At 43.2% G+C, this 19,277-nt stretch overlaps 2 protein-coding genes across 3 annotated transcripts in view; one reads left to right on the top strand and one right to left on the bottom strand.

The window, feature by feature from the left end:
* FREM3 (FRAS1 related extracellular matrix 3) overlaps nucleotides 1-13,362 on the top strand; it is a 33,481-nt gene extending 20,119 nt beyond the window's left edge. Inside the window, 6 exon segments of the mRNA XM_089778204.1 lie at nucleotides 3,613-3,799; nucleotides 7,328-7,495; nucleotides 7,900-8,152; nucleotides 8,897-9,024; nucleotides 10,625-10,752; nucleotides 13,128-13,362. Of these exon segments, the coding sequence (XP_089634330.1) occupies nucleotides 3,613-3,799; nucleotides 7,328-7,495; nucleotides 7,900-8,152; nucleotides 8,897-9,024; nucleotides 10,625-10,752; nucleotides 13,128-13,219 (956 nt within the window). The 3' untranslated portion in view covers nucleotides 13,220-13,362.
* An 838-nt stretch (nucleotides 13,363-14,200) lies between these two features.
* The window catches only part of SMARCA5 (SNF2 related chromatin remodeling ATPase 5), a 43,227-nt gene continuing 38,150 nt past the window's right edge, over nucleotides 14,201-19,277 (bottom strand). For both annotated transcript variants that reach the window (XM_075929891.2, XM_075929892.2), the window contains exons 21-24: nucleotides 18,737-18,855; nucleotides 17,523-17,735; nucleotides 16,537-16,647; nucleotides 14,201-14,515 (exon numbers count right to left, since the gene is read on the bottom strand). In XM_075929891.2, coding sequence (XP_075786006.1) covers nucleotides 14,450-14,515; nucleotides 16,537-16,647; nucleotides 17,523-17,735; nucleotides 18,737-18,855 — 509 coding nt within the window. In that variant the 3' untranslated portion in view covers nucleotides 14,201-14,449. The remainder of the gene's footprint in view (nucleotides 14,516-16,536; nucleotides 16,648-17,522; nucleotides 17,736-18,736; nucleotides 18,856-19,277) is intronic.

Here is a 19,277-nt window from a genome sequence, read left to right as displayed (position 1 = left end):
CATTTAGGTGTATTATCCCTATAGAGAGAGCCAGAACTTGGTCCTTTATAAGTTTAGAAGACTATTGTTGTTGTTACTGATTTATCACAGCCTGAGCACATGAGAATAATTAAGAACAGTGTGTGCTTTTGGAAGGGTTTGGTGTATCTAAACACAAGCTTTTTCACAATATTTTTGGTAGCTTAGTAATTATGTACTATGATTCAAAACAAAAACCCTGACTCTGTTTTCTGTGAGCATAGTGAATGGTGTTTAAACCTTTGATTTGTTAGCTAGCTGAGATTTGTGTTATAGCTTCTTTCTCGCTGTGCCAAGGATAATCTTTGGGGGTAAACAGGGCAAGTATGCTTTTGCCTTCCTGCGTCTTCATCTGAATGCACCCTATTCTCTGTGTTCAAAGATGTACCAAGAACTGATTCTGAATGCTACTTCATTTGTCAAAAACCATTTCATGCTTGTTTGTAGTTTAATAAGCATCATATTTCAAAGTTTATGGTGGAGTAGGTAATTATAAAGAAAGATGCCAAGAAGAAAGGAAATCTTAATTGTTCTTAAAGTATGCATTAAGGCTATGTCTAGACTACGTGGCTCCGTTGACGGAGCCACGTAAAATAGTTTATTTGGCATAGGCAAAGAAGCGGAGATTTAAATAATCCTCGCTTCATTAAAATAAACATGGCCACCACGCTGTGCCAACAATCAGCTGATCCGGCACAGCGCGGCAGTCTAGATATGCCGTGGTCGACAAGGGAAGCCTTTGTCGACCTCTCCAGTATGCCTTGTGAAACTTTCATCTGGTTAAATTATGATGCATCTGTGAAGAGGTTACTGGCACCTCGCGCTGATGTGATCCATGAGTTTATGGGCCCATTATCTAGGATTAAAGCAAAACATGTTAGCAGGGTTGTTTTGGTATCAGTCTCTCTTGTCTGATGCGGCCCCTTGGAATGTGGTTGCCAGGGCATCTGTGCCTTTTGTAGGGTCATGCTAACTGTCTGCTTGTGAGGTTTACAGGCCCGTCTCAGATTTAGGATTGAATGGGGGTTCTTAGCAAAACACCATGGGCTGCCTCAGTTTACCCTACAGGCCTACCTGCAAAGTTCAGATCCCTCCCCAAATTCAGTGATAATCAAATCTGATGCTTTCATTTCTGTCCTTGCTAGCTAGTCTTTTCATGAGGCAATTCAAGATTCCCCACTGCAGGTTGATGACAATCATGTTAGCTTGTTTGTGAAAGAAATACTGCTGTGATTAAGCAGCTGCTTTTCCTGGCAGTGTAAAGCTGTAATAGGTTTCTCTGTGAAAGCAAGTGATAAGAGTTATTCATATAGTTCCCAGGTAGCAATCTTCTTTTTCACTTCCTAGAGTTGATTCATCCTGAGCTCTGCTTATGCCACTCTAAGGTGTGTTCCCTAGTGACTATAGTGTCAGCTATATTGCTCAGTGTTGACACACTGATGTCATTTTGGGAATTACAAATCCCACAGCTTTCCAAGATGGCAAGTCTGCTTATGGAACTCAGCAACTTCAAGCCATGAATCTGTCAGCTTGCCTCTGGTTAGAACTCTTTAAAAGTCAAATGATACAGTAAATCTCCTGGGCTGATTCATGATTTGCAGTGCCTCTGAGAGCTCCATATAGAGCAGCGGCATAGCGAGCGGTGATTTGGGGAGGGGGGTAGTTGTCCCCGGGTGCCATGCTATGGGGGCACCAATTTAGCTGCCTGTGAATAGCCTATTCACCACAGTCTGGGTGAGACAGTGAGACCCGACTTCTTTTTATGCTGACGCTCTGTGCGAGATTGGAGCAACCCCACCATGGCGACCCTGAATTCGGGGGATGGAGGGGTGGTAGCTGGAGTTCAGGGATGGAGGCTGGGCTGCAGGCCTGGCAGACCCTGGAGCTACGCAATCCCCAAGAGCTGCAGGGGCAGTTACAGGCGAGGGCTGGCCCCTAGAGCTAGGGCTCCACTTGCTGGAGGGGAGTAGATGGAAACCGGGGCCGGCTCCAGCAGTCCCTTGCCCCCGTGAGAATCCATTGCAAGAGCTGCATCACATTTGCCACTGGCCAACCTCGATAAGCTACCCCTGCCTTGCAGTGCCCTGCCATGAGCCCTTCACCTCCCACTGCCATCCCTGACTCCTGCATCTCCACCCCCGAACTCAGCCCCCTGAATATTACTCCTTAACTCCACCCTCGCCCTTCCAAACACCAACCCCGTCCCGAACCTGCTTCCTCACACCGGAACCCCCTGCCCTGAGCCCCCCTACATGTCCCATTTGTCTGCTGAAGAACACGAGCAAAGCCGGGGATGTTGCTCGGTGCTCTACAGAGACCGGCTCCCACTCCGGCAAACACTCTGTTCACATGTCTCCCAGCACAGATTGGATTGTATAAAGTCCCACAGGTAGTAACAAATGATTGGGGGGTGGGGAGGGGGCGCAGATTTTGCCTTCACCCCCTGGGCGCGTATCACCCTCACTGTGCCTCCGATATAGATTTAGTATCTCCAGGAACCTGAAATGCCAAACATATTAATGTGTCATAAAAGAGCATTGACTCGGAGGAATAACTTAATTTATGACTAAAGCTACTGTGCACGTTACAAATAATCAACTTTATCTCCTGCTAGCACACAAGTTGGAAAACATAGTTTTTCCCGCTTTATACTAAGCGTTCTGTAATTCTAAGTTATGGTTGCCCTGAGATAATTATATTCCTTATGATCTGAACACTAATGTCTTCCATGAGAGATTGTGATAGCCATTTTCTCAGGCAATCATAATCAGGTAATATATTTTGTCTTACTGCTTAATGAATACTGTGGAATTGGATGTTGTTAACACTGTACTAGATTTGTCTTAAACAGAATAAGCACACTGCATTCTAAATGGGGTGGTGTTTGATGTAATGTTATGTACTTTTATGTGTGTCCCTCTTTCTTCCTTCATTTCTTCCACCATAATTAAAGATCTAGAGAACATGACCTATGAGGGAAGGCTGAAAGAATTGGGTTTGTTTAGTTCAGAAAAGAGAAGATTGAGGGGGGACATGATAGCAGTTTTCAGGTATCTAAAAGGTGTCATAAGGAGGAGGGAGAAAACTTGTTCATCTTGGCCTCTGCTGATAGAACAAGAAGCAATGGGCTTAAACTGCAGCAAGGGAGGTTTAGGTTGGACATTAGGAAAAAGTTCGTAACTGTCCGGGTAGTCAAACACTGGAATAAATTGTCCAGGGAGGTTGTGGACCTCTTGACCTCTTGAGGTCCCTTCCAGTCCTAGTATTCTATGATTTCTGGTGGAGGTGCCATTGGGAATATTCAGATACTCAAGGAGGGGGTTCTTCCTTTCCCAATACAGGAATTAAATGTATAACTGAATGATCAGTATCTGACAGAGAAAGAAACTTACAAATAATACAGTGCTTAGGTGAAAGGGACTGGCTGAGGGCGAATCTCCACATCTGTCTGGGACTGCCCAAGCCTTTTAGGGAGGGCAGGGACAGCTGAAGCCTCCATCCCATTCTTACTGACATTGCAAGATGTGTAGAATATTTGGCCAGTCAGTCACTTCAGCTGCGAATGCTTAATGAGCTATGTGCATTGTGTTTCAGGAAAGCTGTCTGTCACCTCAACTCATCCATTATCCAATGTTGAGCTGATTCTTAGCCCTGATGGCACTCATATGGGCAACCACAAGTGCTCTAACCTACTAGATTATAATGAAATCCAGACCAGACATGGTTTTAATATGGGTGAAATCAGGAACCCTGAATTGACTGGGGCCACTTCACCCTACCAGTAGAGCAACTCTCTGTGATCTTCTAAGACCTTGTGTTTCTACCATAACCTGAAGGCCTGCCTCTGGGAGTTCAATAGCTACTATCATAGAATCATAGAATAATAGGACTGGAAGGGACCTCAAGAGGTCATCGAGTCCAGCCCCCCGCCCTCAAGGCAGGACCAAGCTCCGTCTACACCATCCCTGGCAGATGTCTATCTAACCTGTTCTTAAATATCTCCAGAGAGGGAGATTCCACCACCTCCCTTGGCAATTTATTCCAATATTTGACCACCCTGACAGTTAGGAATTTTTTCCTAATGTCCAATCTAAACCTCCTCTGCTGCACTTTAAGCCCATTACTCCTTGTCCTGTCCTCAGAAACCAAGAGGAACAAATTTTCTCCTTCCTCCTTGTGACACCCTTTTAGATATTTGAAAACTGCTATCATGTCCCCCCTTATCATCTTTTTTCCAAACTAAACAAGCCCAGTTCATGAAGCCTGGCTTCATAGGTCATGTTCTCTAGGCCTTTAATCATTCTTGTCGCTCTTCTCTGTACCCTTTCCAATTTCTCCACATCTTTCTTGAAATGTGGCGCCCAGAACTGGACACAGTACTCCAGCTGAGGCCTAACTAGTGCAGAGTAGAGCGGCAGAATGACTTCACGAGTTTTGCTTGCAACACACCTGTTGATACAACCTAGAATCATATTTGCTTTTTTTGCAACAGCATCACACTGTTGACTCATATTCAACTTGTGGTCCATTATGACCCCTAGATCCCTTTCCGCCATGCTCCTTCCTAGACAGTCGCTTCCCATCTTGTATGTATGGAACCGATTGTTCCTTCCTAAGTGGAGCACTTTGCATTTCTCTTTATTAAACCTCATCCTGTTTACCTCTGACCATTTCTCTAACTTGCTAAGGTCATTTTGAATTATGTCCCTATCCTCCAAAGAAGTTGCAACCCCACCCAGTTTGGTATCATCTGCAAACTTAATAAGCGAACTCTCTATCCCAATATCTACATCATTGATGAAGATATTGAACAGTACGGGTCCCAAAACAGACCCTTGAGGAACTCCACTTGTTATCCCTTTCCAGCAGGATTTAGCACCGTTAACAACAACTCTCTGACTACGGTTATCCAGCCAATTATGCACCCACCTTATCGTGGCCTTATCTAAGTTATATTTGCCTAGTTTATCAATAAGAATATCATGCGAGACCGTATCAAATGCCTTACTAAAGTCTAGGTATATGACATCCACAGCTTCTCCCTTATCCACAAGGCTCGTTATCCTATCAAAGAAAGCTATCAGATTAGTTTGGCATGACTTGTTCTTCACAAACCCATGCTGGCTATTCCCTATCACTTTATTACCTTCCAAGTGTTTGCATATGATTCCCTTAATTACCTGCTCCATTATCTTCCCTGGAACAGACGTTAAACTGACCGGTCTGTAGTTTCCTGGGTTGTTCTTATTCCCCTTTTTATAGATGGGCACAAGATTTGCCCTTTTCCTGTCTTCTGGAATCTCCCGTCTGCCATGATTTTTCAAAAATCAAAGCTAAAGGCTCAGATACCTCCTCTATCAGCTCCTTGAGTATCCTGGGATGCATTTCATCAGGACTTGCTGACATCTAACTTTCCTAAGTGATTTTTAACTTGTTCTTTGTGTATCCTATCTTCTAAACTTACCCTCTCTCTGCTTGTATTCACTACGTTAGGCACACCTCCAGACTTCTCGGTGAAGACCGAAACAAAGAAGTCATTGAGCATCTCTGCCATTTCCAAGTTTCCTGTTACTGCTTCTCCCTCCTCACTGAGCAGTGGGCCTAACCTGTCCTTGGTCTTCCTCTTGCTTTTAATGTATTTATAAAAGGTCGTCTTGTTTCCCTTTATGCCTGTAGCTAGTTTGATCTCATTTTGTGCCTTTGCCTTTCTAATCTTGCCCGTGCATTCCTGTGTTGCTTGCCTATATTCATCCTTTGTTAGTTGTCCTAGTTTCCATTTTTTATGAGACTCCTTTTTTTATTTTGCGATCATGCAAGATCTCCTTGTTAAGCCAAGCTGGTCTTTTGCCATATTTTCTATCTTTCCTACACAGCGGAATTGTTTGCTTTTGGGCCCTTAACAACGTCCCTTTGAAATACTTCCAATTCTCCTCAGTTGTTTTTCCCTTCAGTCTTGCTTCCCATGGGACCTTACCTACAAGTTCTCTGAGCTTATCAAAATCTGCCTTCCTGAAATCCATTACCTCAATTGTGCTAGTCTCCCTTCTACCTTTCCTTAAGAGCATGAACTCTATTATTTCATGATCACTGTCCCCTATACTGTCTTCCACTTTCAAGTTCTCAACTAGTTCCTCCCTATTTGTTAAAACCAAATCCAGAACAGCTTCTCCTCTGGTAGCTTTTTCAACCTTCTGAAACAGAAAGTTGTCTCCAATGCAGTCCAGAAACTTATTGGATAGCCTGTGCCCCGCTGTGTTAGTTTCCAACATATGTCTGGATAGTTGAAGTCCCCCATCACCACCAAATCTTGGGCTTTGGATAGTTTTGTTAATTGTTTAAAAAAGGCCTCATCCACCTCTTCCACCTGGCTAGGTGGCCTGTAGTAGACTCCTAGCATGATATCACCCTCATTTTTTACCCCTTTTAGCTTAGCTGTGTAGAGAGTCTCTGGGTTATCTCCTACGTTCATCTCCACTTCAGTCCAAGTGTGTACATTTTTAATATACAAGGCAATCCCTCCTCCCTTTTTTCCCTGTCTTTCCTTCCTGAGCAAGCCGTACCCTTCCATACCAACATTCCAATCGTGCGTCCCATCCCACCAGGTTTCTGTAATACCAATGACATTATAGTTGTATTTATTGGTTAGCAATTCCAGTTCTTCCTGCTTATTACCCATACTTCTTGCATTTGTATATAGGCATCTAAGATACTGATTTGATCTTGCCTCCCTGTTGTGCCCTGACCCTCCTTTCTCCTTGCCATTATAGGCCGTAGTCTCCCCCATTTCCAACCCATCTCCCAGTCCCGCACATTCAGCACTATGGGCTTTGCTCACCTGTCCCCGTCAAACCTAGTTTAAAGCCCTCCTCACAAGGTTAGCCAGTCTGTGTCCAAACAAGGCCTTCCCGCTCCTGGAAAGGTGAACTCCAACTCCGCCAAGCAGTCCTTCCTGAAAGAGCACCCCGTGATCAAGGAAGCCGAATCCCTCCTGGCGACACCATCTTTGCAGCCAGGCATTCACCTCCAGGATGCACCTCTCTCCGCCCGGGCCCCTGCCTTTGACAGGCAGGATCGAAGAGAATACCACCTGCGCTCCAAACTCCTTCACCCATACTCCGCTCAGTGTCACACCTGGCAGTATCATTTGTGCCCATGTGGATGAGTAGTCAGAGGGCCGGATAATCCTCGACAATGCCTCCGTAACATCTCGGATACGGGCCCCTGGCAGACCGCATACCTCTCGAGATGAACTGTCAGGGCGACAGATGGGTGCCTCCGTTCCCCTCAGCATAGTTCAGACATAGCATAGACTCTCTTCTATGTCTGAACTGCTGCCTGCTTGTGGCGGCTCCATTGACACACATGGCCAAGTATGCATCATTGCAAAAGCACTTGTCTTTAATTGCTACATTGATGCAAGCAAAGGCAGAACTTGGACCTATGGACAACAGGCCTCATGTATTATTGGAAGGCTCCTGTGTACCTTTAGGCTATGGAAATATGATACCCTTTCAGCAGTCCCTAAATTCAGGGGGTCTGATCATTGACAGATGCACAATGCTCAGTCATTTGAACAATGACTGCATCTAGGTAGAGCTGCCAGACAGGTGATACAACATAGCCAGAGGCCCAGGTGCTGGGAAATTTTTAAAAAGAAAACATACACATGGAAGATAGGGCTCCACTTTCCTGAGAATAACCGGCCATGACCCCAGACCTTCTGATGTAGGAATCACTAGAATGTCCAACAAAGGCCAGACATGCCCTGGCCACTCATAATATCATCTGACAAACATCAGGAGCACCATCTATTTACACCAGAAGGGAGCTATTTTATAATACAGAAAATGTTTCAACAAACAGGGAAAAAAGAAACTGAAGCCACTTGCTTCAGCGAGGGGGGAGATTTGTGTGTCGTCTCATTGCCTCTGTCACTGTGCGCTTATACATGCTGATACCTCCAGGATATCACTCACCTTTTGCTTCTACAGGTACTTCTCTGACAGCAGTGGTGTTATCTGCTGACCTTCCTGACCTCACCTTTGGGCACCACCTGTTAGAGAGTGAACCAGCTTTCCAGCAGCCTATGCAGCAGTGGTGCTTTATCTCACTTAGCTGTGAGTTCCCATTCAGAGTTGGAATTTGGGGAGTGTGCAATATGCAGTACTTACTTCCATTCAGATGAAAGATGTCCCTGAGGTGTATTCTATAAAATCAGCCAGAGACTATTCACACCAATTCGATCACATGTAAATTTAATGGTTTCCAGCTGATTTACTTTTGCATAATGAATGCTCACCACTGCCTGTTAAGGGCTATAGCTATTACTATTCCCAGTAAACAGATGGGGGGAAGAGAAAGGTTTGCCTAAGACAAGACAGCATTAAGGGCCTTGTCCAGAGAGAATCAGTGTCAGAGAAATCTCATGTTACTGTGATAGGGGAAGTACAAAGCAGATAAATCATGATCTACATTCTACATTGTAATCTGTGCTGGATTACAGTGCAGGTTTTGAGCCTATGGTTGAATTGGCTAAGAATGGAAAATTATGGAAAAGGAGAAATTATATAGGATGAGCCCTTCAATGCGTAAATCAGTTACAAAGCTCAGAATAGAACTCAGTCTTCGTGACACCTAGGTCTGAGTCCTCTTCACTGAACCATCCTGCTTCCCTGAGAAAAATATTTAAAAATCAGCACAAGAGCGGCTGCTTTGGCGCAAGATCGCGCCAATGTAGACACAGCTATAGTGTTTAGACTAAAGGATTACAATAAAGGTATTGGCAGTGCCCTATATTTTGAACTGAAGCACTGGTTTGTTCAGAAACTATGGAGAAAAGTTTGTGCTCTCATACTGTGGATTTTTTTAAAATTGCAAGATACAAGATTATTCTGGTACTTACACAGTAAAACATATCCCATATACTGCTGCACTCAACCAGGAATATACCCTTCCTATCATCAGTAACCTATGGGAACCAGTCACTATCAGGTTCCAACAGTTATAGCATTTTTATTTAAGGTTACCTATTTAAATGCCTTACCTCTCTTTTAGTGCATTACATTGCTATAGAGCCATGTTTCTCTGGTGAATCTCACATTGTGCCATGAGTAAAGTAATTTTTCATTTACTTCTTTTGCACTTCATTATAACCTGTGGCATAACTGCTTCCCCATAATTTTTACACCATGCTCATGGATATTAACAACTGAGCTGACTGAACAGCACTAAAACCAACTTTAAAAAAAACAACTGCGACTCAGCTACATTTTATGGCAATACACTGAAGTGATGCTGGTGCAATGGAGTGGGAAATCAGGCCTATATACTTGACAGTTTGTACAGATTTGCCACAGACATGTGCCTGTTTGAATCAGAATATGCCTGTGCTTATAAAAATAATTAAGTGGTATAAATGAATATAGTGTCCCATGAATTACTTCTTTTATACTATAGGATGTCTTAAGTATACGCTCTTTCTGTTGGAAGGAGGAGTACCCAGGTAGCAGGTTGAGCGAGGGGATTGCAAAACTGAGTACTTGTCTTCTAATTGAACTGCAGTGTTGCCATAATTTTCAAAACTCCTAAAGATAGGATTGTAAATCAATAAGTAGGCATTTACATTAGTGCACGATATAAAAAGCAGTACCTCTTGATTTCAATGGGAGTGGCAGTGTGTTTAGCTTTTTAAAATATTAGGCCAGCAACTTAGGTGCTTAAATTAAGGATGTTAAGGACTAGTCAACTATCCGATAAGCAAATGCGGGGGCTCCAGTGCGGGCTCTTGTACATATCAAAGGAGGAATGTGGAAGTGCCTATCAACTATTTGACTAGTAAATTTCTTGATATCCTTAGCTTAAATAAGAATTTTTATGCCTAATTTGAAAAAAAATCTGTATCAATGTAAATAGGACTCATTAAATGCCAAGTAATGAAAAAAAGTGCCATAATCTATTGCAAGCTAATCATTACTCAGCCATATTTAGTACATAGAGGAAGTTAACACTCCATTTGATGACTTAAGGGGTTAGGGTTGCTGTAGAAATAATTGTGATTGTTTTCAGACTTGTGCAAATATGCAATCTTAAGGTTACAGCAGCAGGGTTTGGCTTTTTTCCTGAATTAATTTATTATGTGGAGGAACAAAACTCAGGTGTTTGGGATGTGGTGCATGGAGTTTAGGTCATTAATTTAAATATGTCCCAAAGTCATTTATTGATTGTTTGGTACATGTGAAAAGAGTTGGTGTAATCAATCTAGCTTCACTGATCTCAGCGCTCTTGGCCTAGATGTGGTGCCACCACATCCAGTTCTGCATGTGAACCACTTGATAGGCATTGACCAGCATGGTGCTAGACACCACAGAAGGAAGGAGTTGGGGCTTGAAAGATGTTTTCAAGCTACACAGTTCATGACATAGTATCATTCATGGGACCAGGTGTAGAACTCGTACTGCTCTTCAGTGATTATTTTATCCCATCCAATAGGCCCTGTACAGCAGCCGTGCACATATTTTATGTTAAGATTTGAGATGAACAGAGTACTGAGTGATTGATTCACTCAACTCTGCAGTAAAAACTGATATTTCTGTTTACCATAGATCAGTGATACAATTGCAGCTGAGTTCAGTCTCACTACCAAACTGTTCCTGCTGTCCAGCAAGGAACTCTGGATACCTGATGGCTCCCTGGGATTTGGAGAAAAAATTGATGTTTTCTTTACAGGTACTGAAGGTAAATACATCTTTTACTAGCTTGTATGCCATAACAGCTCTTATGGACACTGAAATAGAACTACTTTTAACAATAATTGAATGGTTTTTACACATTTTTATAGCACCTATTAAAGAGGCAGCTGTGTGTTGGATACGGGATTTCTAAATGTTTGTCAAAGGCTTGCCATGATTGTCATTAGAATGTAGCTCTGGTGTGAGCACACCCTTTATTGGGAAGATCCTACCACCAGAAAAGTTCAGCTTACTCTCATGTAACTGGGACTCTTACTACACTGAAATACAGGCAGTCCCTGACTTACGCGGATCCGACTTATGTCGGATCCGCACTTACGAACGGGGCTTTCTCGCCCCGGAGGTCGAGGTGGCGGATTGCTACCTGCGAGCTCCGGGGCGAGAAAGCCCCGTTCGTAAGCTGCTCCAGTGCCCCTGGTCTGCTGGAGACCGTCTCCAGCAGACCAGGGACACGGGGAGCAGAGCTGCAGCGGGGTGCTGCGCCTCTGAGGCTTTGCTCTGGCAAAGTCTGAGGCGCGGGAACCCGCTGCTGCTGCCGCTTCAGTCCCGGTGCCTGTGGTCTGCTGGGGACCGTCCCCAGCAGACCACAGGCACCGGGACTGAAGCGGCAGCAGCAGCGGGTTCCCGCGCCTCAGACTTTGCCAGAGCAAAGCCTCAGAGGCGCAGCACCCCGCTGCAGCTCTGCTCCCCGTGTCCCTGGTCTGCTGGGGGGGGGGGGGCGCAGCTAGTGTGCCCCCCCCCCCCAGCAGACCAGGCTTTTGTTTTGGACCCTGGGGCAGAGCAGCTGGGGCACTGCCAATTGGTCCTGCAGCGCCACTCTGGGCACTACTGGACCAACCCGGCAGCACCCCAGCTGCTCTGCCCCAGGTCCTGATTCAGCCACTGCTGGTCAGTTTCAGCAGCGGCTGAATCAGGACGCCTGGGGCAGAGCAGATGGGGTGCTGCTGGGTTGGTCCAGTAGCACCGAGGAGCAGCGCTACTGGAGCAACCCAGCAGCACCCCAGCTGCTCTGCCCCAGGCGTCCCCAAGTCAGCTTCTGCTGAAACTGACCAGCGCTGACTACAGGAAGCCCAAGGCAGAGTTGCTCTGCCCCAGGCTTCCTGGGATCAGCTGCTGATCAGTTTCAGCAGCAGCTGACTTGGGGACACCTGGGGTTCTTAAGTTAATTCTGTATGTAAGTCAGAACTGGTGGTCAGTTTCAGCAGCCGCTGAATCTGGACGCCAGTTCCGACTTACATACAGATTCAACTTAAGAACAAACCTACAGTCCCTATCTTGTACGTAACCCGGGGACTGCCTGTACTGAAGTAGACAGTGCAAAGACTTGAGCACATATTACATGCTTTCTCAGTGTGCCCTAAATATTCTGGGTGTGTTTTAGAGATTTATAATATAGTTCAGTTATGTCAGCATGACTTGCAAAACTGGTTTCTAACACAAGACCTCAATACGAAACCAACGTAGTCAGCTAGCTCAGTATGTTAGACATGCTGGCTGTGTCTAGACTGGCCAGTTTTTCCGGAAAATCAGCCACTTTTTGGAAAAACTTGCCAGCTGTCTACACTGGCCACTTGAATTTCTGCAAGAGCACTGACTTCCTACTGTAAGAAATCAGTGCTTTTTGCGGAAATACTATGCTGCTCCCATTCAGGCAAAAGTCCCTTTTGTGCAAAAGGGCCAGAGTAGACAGCTGAGATTTGTTTTCCACAAAAAAGCCCTGATTGCGAAAATGGCGATCGGGGCTTTTTTTTTGCGGAAAAGCGCATCTAGATTGGCACGGACGCTTTTCTGCAAAAAGTGCTTTTGCGGAAAAGCATCCATGCCAAACTAGATGCTCTGTTCCGAAAATGCTTTTAACGGAAAACTTTTCCGTTAAGCATTTCTGGAAAATCATGCCAGTCTAGATGTAGCCATTGGATGATGTAATATTTTTGTATTGGACCAGCTCTATTCTATGTAAGTTTGAAATCTTGTCTCATACCAACAGAAGTTAATTGATATTATGCGCTTTCATTCTAAAGTATCCTGGGAATCTACCTGGCTACACAAACACTGCACAGATCGGTACTTTATTTGAGCATAATAGTTATCTTGTTTTGCCCCCTCGTGAAAAGGAAAAGCCTGTTTAACCAGGAAACACTGTTTCTAATGCGGTAACTATTGCAGATTAGTAGCCAGTATCAAATCGGTACTAAAGATACTATTTTCAACGACATGCCTACTAGCCAGTGAGACCTTAATATGACCATTTCCTGATTGCACAGCCATAGGTCTTATTGCATTGGTTTATGTACCCTTGTTTGTACAACATGAAAGGAATTACTTCCTATGTGGTTGCCAACTATTAATTTGCTTTATTAGGGCCTGAAATTTATGGTTGAGTGATGATGGACCCTGTTCAGAATGTAGGAGACACTTTCATCTGCAGCATTGAGGTGGTGTTCCAGCATTGATGGATGTATGCCTATATGGGGCCTGGATCACTCACCTACCCTACTGTACAGGGTCAAGATCTTGGTATGTAAATGGTTATTTCATATTCAGTAATTTAGAAATAAAGCTTGAAAATAGTAAACTGGCAATGTCCAGGAAGACAGGGGGCAAAGCAGAGCCAAGCTGCGGAGCACACGGCCAGCCCAGACACATCTGGGCTGTCCGCTGCCCGCGTGTTCTGCCGCTTTGCTCCCCGTCCCCCGGTCTGCAGACCAGGGGGACGGGGAGCAAAGCAGAGCAAAGCCATGGAGCCCGAGGGCAGCAGGACAGCCACGGCACGTCTGGGCTGTCCCGCTGCCCCCGTGCTCCGCGGCTTTGCTCCAGACACCTGTGGTATAGCAGCTGGGGCGCTGCCAGTTGGTCCCCTAGCGCCGCTCTGGGCGCTACTGGACCAACCCAGCAGCACCCCAGCTGTTCTGCCGCAGGCGTCCCCAAGTCAGCCGCTGCTGAAACTGACCAGCGCTGACTACAGGAAGCCCCTGCCCCAGGCTTCCTGGAATCAGCCGCTGATCAGTTTCAGCAGCAGCTGACTTGGGGACGCCTGGGGTTCTTAAGTTGAATCTGTATGTAAGTCAGAACTGGCGTCCAGATTCAGCCGCTGTTGAAACTGCTCAGTTTCAGCAGCAGCTGAATCTGGACGCCAGTTCCGACTTACATACAGATTCAACTTAAGAACAAACCTACACTCCCTATCTTGTACGTAACCCGGGGACTGCCTGTACTATGCTCAGGGTAATGAAGAGTACTTACAAGGGATATTAACTATCACTTATTTTACTAGTCAATGGAATTGCCATCAACTACTCCACCAGCCAGTAGGCACTTCCGCATTCCCCAGCTGACCCTGAGCTACACACAGTGCTGCCACCTTGAAACACTCTAAATAAACCAGGAGTTCTCAAACAGGTGTTAGCTTTTCAACTGGAGCTGTTTAAAAAAAGTCAACTGAAACCTTTTATTTATTAATAAATGAAGCCTATTTTATTACTTTAATGGTAAAAAAAAGTTCAGCACAGCTGTTGCATTTAAAAAAGTGAAACTACATTAAGTACTATGTTTCTAGTTCAGTAAACAGATGAACCTGATGTCCTTTAATGACATAATAGTTGAGCATTGTACAGTACATCTTATGAAGACCCGTAAATTAAAGAACTACTTTTTAAAATTTAGTGATTACAAAAGTTCAGCATTCACAGCTTTAACTTCTTTTTCCTTCCTCGACCATCAGGGGTACCATCCATTTTACGCTTCTGTGCCTGTAAGATAATACATGAAAATATGGGTCACTATTTTATTCTGCCTAAGATGTGCTCATTGTAACCAAAAATCTACCCACTAGGCCTTGTTTATACTAGAGATCAAATAGTTATACAACCCTTGCTTTGCAAGGACATGAAACAGTATAAACCTGTGTTAAAACTGTTTGGCTAACTAGCTGATTTTCAATATGGCTGAGGGTTCCAAGACTTTCCTCTACTTAGCAGAAAGAGCTTTCAGCTATCAGCTTTACATAATATATTGGCTATTCACATCTAGAAAAAGCATGTTAACTGAGTTTTAAACTGAATAAGGATATAACCATGAGAGGATGCTGAGGAGCCAAAAGCATATTCAAGTCTCTAATACTCAATCAGCTGGGCTGTCTCTACACTGGCATGAATTTCCGGAAATGCTTAGAATAGTTTTTGTTATAAGTATTTCCGGAAAAAGAGCATCTACATTGGCAGGCTGCTTTTCTGGAAAAGCATCTGTGGCCAATGTAGACGCGCTTTTCCTGAAAAGAGCCCCGATCATCATTTTCACGATCGGGGCTTTTTTCCAGAAAAGACTACTGGGCTGTCTACACTGGCCCTTTTCTGGAACAGTGTTCCGGAATAAGGACTTATGCCCGAGCGGGAGAAGAATAGTTTTTCCGGCATAGTGGCTGATTTTGTACAGTAGAACATCGTTGCTTTTCCGGAAATTCAAGGGCCAGTGTAGACAGCTCGCAGCTTATTCCGGAAAATCAGCCACTTTTCCGGAATAAGTGGCCCAGTGTAGACACAGCCCTGCTGTCTTCAACACACTTACTACATTTTATCAGGGATAAGAGGGCAACAATTGCACTTAAGGTGCATTCACTTTGTGGAAATTCTGCAAAAGTTGAATAGTTGTAGAATTATCTTTATGTGCATGAACTAAGTTAACACTGTCATACTTATAGAAGGGTCAGTACTGAAGGTCAGAATTATCCTGTTGGCCTATACTCTTGATGGAACTTGCATTTTAAATTCAAATCTAACGTAATTTATGGGCTTTTCTACTCACTGCAGAGATATCTGCCAGTCAGATCTTCACCATATTTTTCCAAAAGGTATAGCAAAGTGACTAAAACCAGGTTAGAAACTAGGGATGTAAAAATGCAACCATGTAACCGCTAAAAATGATAGTGGTTAGAGAGTTACATGCTTATAGAGACAACAGCAGGCTGCCAGCCCGACAGGGAGGACAAGCTGGCCCTGCTGAGCATAGGGCCCCATGGAGCTGAAGTAGCCCCCAGCCCAAGGCGAACAGGGAGCTTCTCCAGCCCCTACTGGCTAACCAGAAATGGTAAGCCTTACCCATTAAGCACGAGGCTAACCCTTTACAACCTTATTGGAAATACAAAAAAAAAAAGGCAAACAATTTTCATTGGAATTGCTTAGCATAGAAATGCTCATGAAAATGGGTAGAGAATGGCTGTGAACAAAAATAGCGTTTTCTCTCTTAAGCCTGAAAAGAGGCAGATGCTAAGTAATTTCAGTAAAATAAGCTTAAAAGTACTGCATATGAAACAGGAAAATAAGCCATGATGTTATTCTGCCTTTTGAATTCATAAAACGGTCAACCAAATTTGGATTGCAGGATTTATTGCCACTAATGCAAGATATTGAAGAAAGTTCAGTTTCAGATACATGGTTGTGTTATAGGTCTGTAGTTGGATTTTAAAATCTTGGTGTAGTTTTTTAAGGACCCAAAATAAAATAAAAAGCTAAGTTCTCTGAAAAATCTTTGCACTTATTTAGGTGTAAAAATATAGCATTAGGATCCTAACTACCAGACCCACTGGTTTGTAAAATAGGATTATTTTAGTTAAGTAGATGGAATCACAAAATGACATTTCAGGCACTGCTTTTTCATTTTCTAGACAACCAGTAAGTACCCAATACTTCTCAGACACCAGAAATACAGCCTGTATAACCAGGTAGTTTTCTTCACCCAAGCATTTGAACATAGAGTTAAGATGCATAAAACTCACTGAAGAAGGCTTTGGTCCACGTTTCTTCTTCTCTGCCTTCTCCTTTTCTTCCAATTCCATGTTTTCTCTTTCAATCAAAGTGATTAAGGTATTGCATCTTCGCTGTAGCTCCTGAGTTACACACAAGATATCAGTTTGACTCCTACATAGTAACCATCTTCAAATGATTTTTTACATTAACTTTACACAAGGGGGATCATAACATTTTATAAAAACAAATTCAAGACCTTAACGATGATCTAGTTGCTGTAACTTATGCCAGTGTTTTAGCAGATTTCTGTATTTAACAGCGGATAGTCTTGAGTATGTCTAACATTTAATCTAGTCTCAAAATAAAACACACAAGGTTTGACAAACGCATAGTGGAGTCAAAAACTCCCCTTTTCGGGGTGGGGAACCCTTTTGAGTTCTGGAGCCACTGCCCCACAGAAAAATCTGTCCAGGGCAGCACACTGGTGAGAAATAAAAACAAAAAACCCAAACCACAAGCCCTCACTGACATGGCTGCTAAGTAAGGCGGCAAAAGTCACTACCCATATTCCCCTCACACATCAGAGCCTAGGAGGACCCAGCCTAGTAGATTTTGTATGCTCCAGTCCCATGGTGAGACAGTGGGAGGGCTGGTTAAACGACTACATACTAACATCTCTAGTACCTAGTCAGTATTACACATTTCTACAATCAAAGCTATTAATCATGATTCCTTGTTAATCTTACTAAGTTACAGATGCTGCATATAACCACCAAAAGCCTAAACTTCATCAATTTTCAATTATGAAAACATTTTATATATACACTCATATATATAAGTATGTACCTCTACACAATGTTTCTTCTCTATAGGAACTTAATACATATTTCAAAGGCCAAGGAAATGTTCTCTTCCTGGTAGAGTTTGTACACAGGTTTTAAAACAACTGACAAACACGTGAATGAGACAGTGTCGTGTGAATAAAAACAATGAACATATCCAAATCGACACATACCATTGCAGTTCTGGACTTAAGGAACCAGTCAAATCTGAACTGAGGAGAATTTCGAATACACTGCCTTAATTCATCATATACATTTTCTTTATCAAATCCTAGCTTGTGAAGCATACAGATGAGAAAGCGATCCTCCTCTTCTGTATAATTCTTCCCTTTGTTAGTTCCATACGATATCCTCAACTGGTGGAAAGGGGCTTTATATCTGCCAATCTAAGGGAAAGAGAACACGGCATATACAAAATTAAGATGTAATTTAGAATTTGAGACAAATGTTTTATATCAAGCTACAGATCGTATACAAGAGACATATAGCCAATACTAAAAATACATAATTTAAATAGTCCATGGCAAAGTTAGTCAATATAATTGTAAAATAAGTCAAATAGATGAATCCATCAGTAAATATCTCAAAAGCAACATAGGCAGCTGATCAAGACAAGTTTGTTAGGGTGAATATTTACCCTTTGAGTCCCTACACAACTGCCACATTTGCAAAATTGTTATTCAGACCCTATTAGCAGTTCAACAATAGTTTTATATTATCCCAACTATGGAAAGGCAGATATCCTGCTTCAATTAAAAGCTCTGAATACCAGTGTAGGTTAATGACAGATTCATTAACTGTCCAGACAATACATCTGCACCAAGCAAGTTTCTAATGATCATTTTAGCCCATGTTGCAACCAGACAGATGAGTAAAGTACTGTGGCTCAATTACATTCTGACAGTAGGGCCAGAATTCTTTTGCTGTATAAAGAGAGTTTGGCTAAATACTTCTGAAGACCTAGATTTTTTTAAAGTTTTCGGTTTTCACATCTCCTAAGTCTGTGGTAGGCATTTAGAGTATCACACTGAACAAATCCTATTGTGACACTACAAAAAACTAACAGTAGATTAAGCCTTAAAAACACCCAGTTTGAAAAATTATGGGTATCAGCCAAAATAGGAAGAGGTTAGCAACTTATTAGTGCAGAAGCAAATTATAAATATGTATATGGAGAGCAAAGGATGACCTTTTATGAAGAGATGGGAAGACCAGGGAGACCAGTTGTTGGCTGTAAGAATAGTATTGTTTTATCTCCCTAACCTTTCAGCATAGCCTCCAAAACACAGGACAAGTGTAGCACAGATTCCTCTTAAGACCGGTAGCTAGAATTGCAGCATCATGTTTAGCCTAGAACAATATAAAGAAAAAAAAACCATAACAATACCTTTGTGTCAAGTGCTTTTTTTATACTAATCCGCCTCTGAATTCTAGCTTCTCCTCTTTCAATCTGAGCCATGATCTTTTCTATGTCCTGGAGCTCATTGCATCTTTCCCAGAATACAGCTAAGAATAAAAATCACTCGTTAGTCTCTTCTTACACAACTTTTAAGTGCACATGTGTGTCAAACACTTCTATATGGTAAAAACATGTTAAATGTTACTGACTTTCAGTCTCCTTTGGTCAGGCACTAATTCCTAAGTCTGCATAATAGGGATAGCCATAGCACTATGGTTGATCTAGCCACAGAAACTTTATATAGTAAAGCAGCTCCATCTGCTGAAACTAATCTTTGCTTTAACAGCCCCCATAGCCAAAGTAAGATGACATAAGCCAACCACAAGGCCCACAGACTGGAAGTTAACAACCTCACACAAGGCTGAAAGCAGCAGCTGGGAGGGGGGGAAGAGGGCAGCACCTGCAAGCTCCCAGCACACCCCAGCCTGGGCAGACCCCCAACCATTTCCATTTCAACAACTAACTGGTT

This window comes from Pelodiscus sinensis, chromosome 4, assembly GCF_052426305.1.
Source record: "Pelodiscus sinensis isolate ZL-2025 chromosome 4, ASM5242630v1, whole genome shotgun sequence".
NCBI lineage: Eukaryota > Metazoa > Chordata > Testudines > Trionychidae > Pelodiscus > Pelodiscus sinensis.
This window is presented reverse-complemented; position numbering and strand designations above follow the sequence as displayed.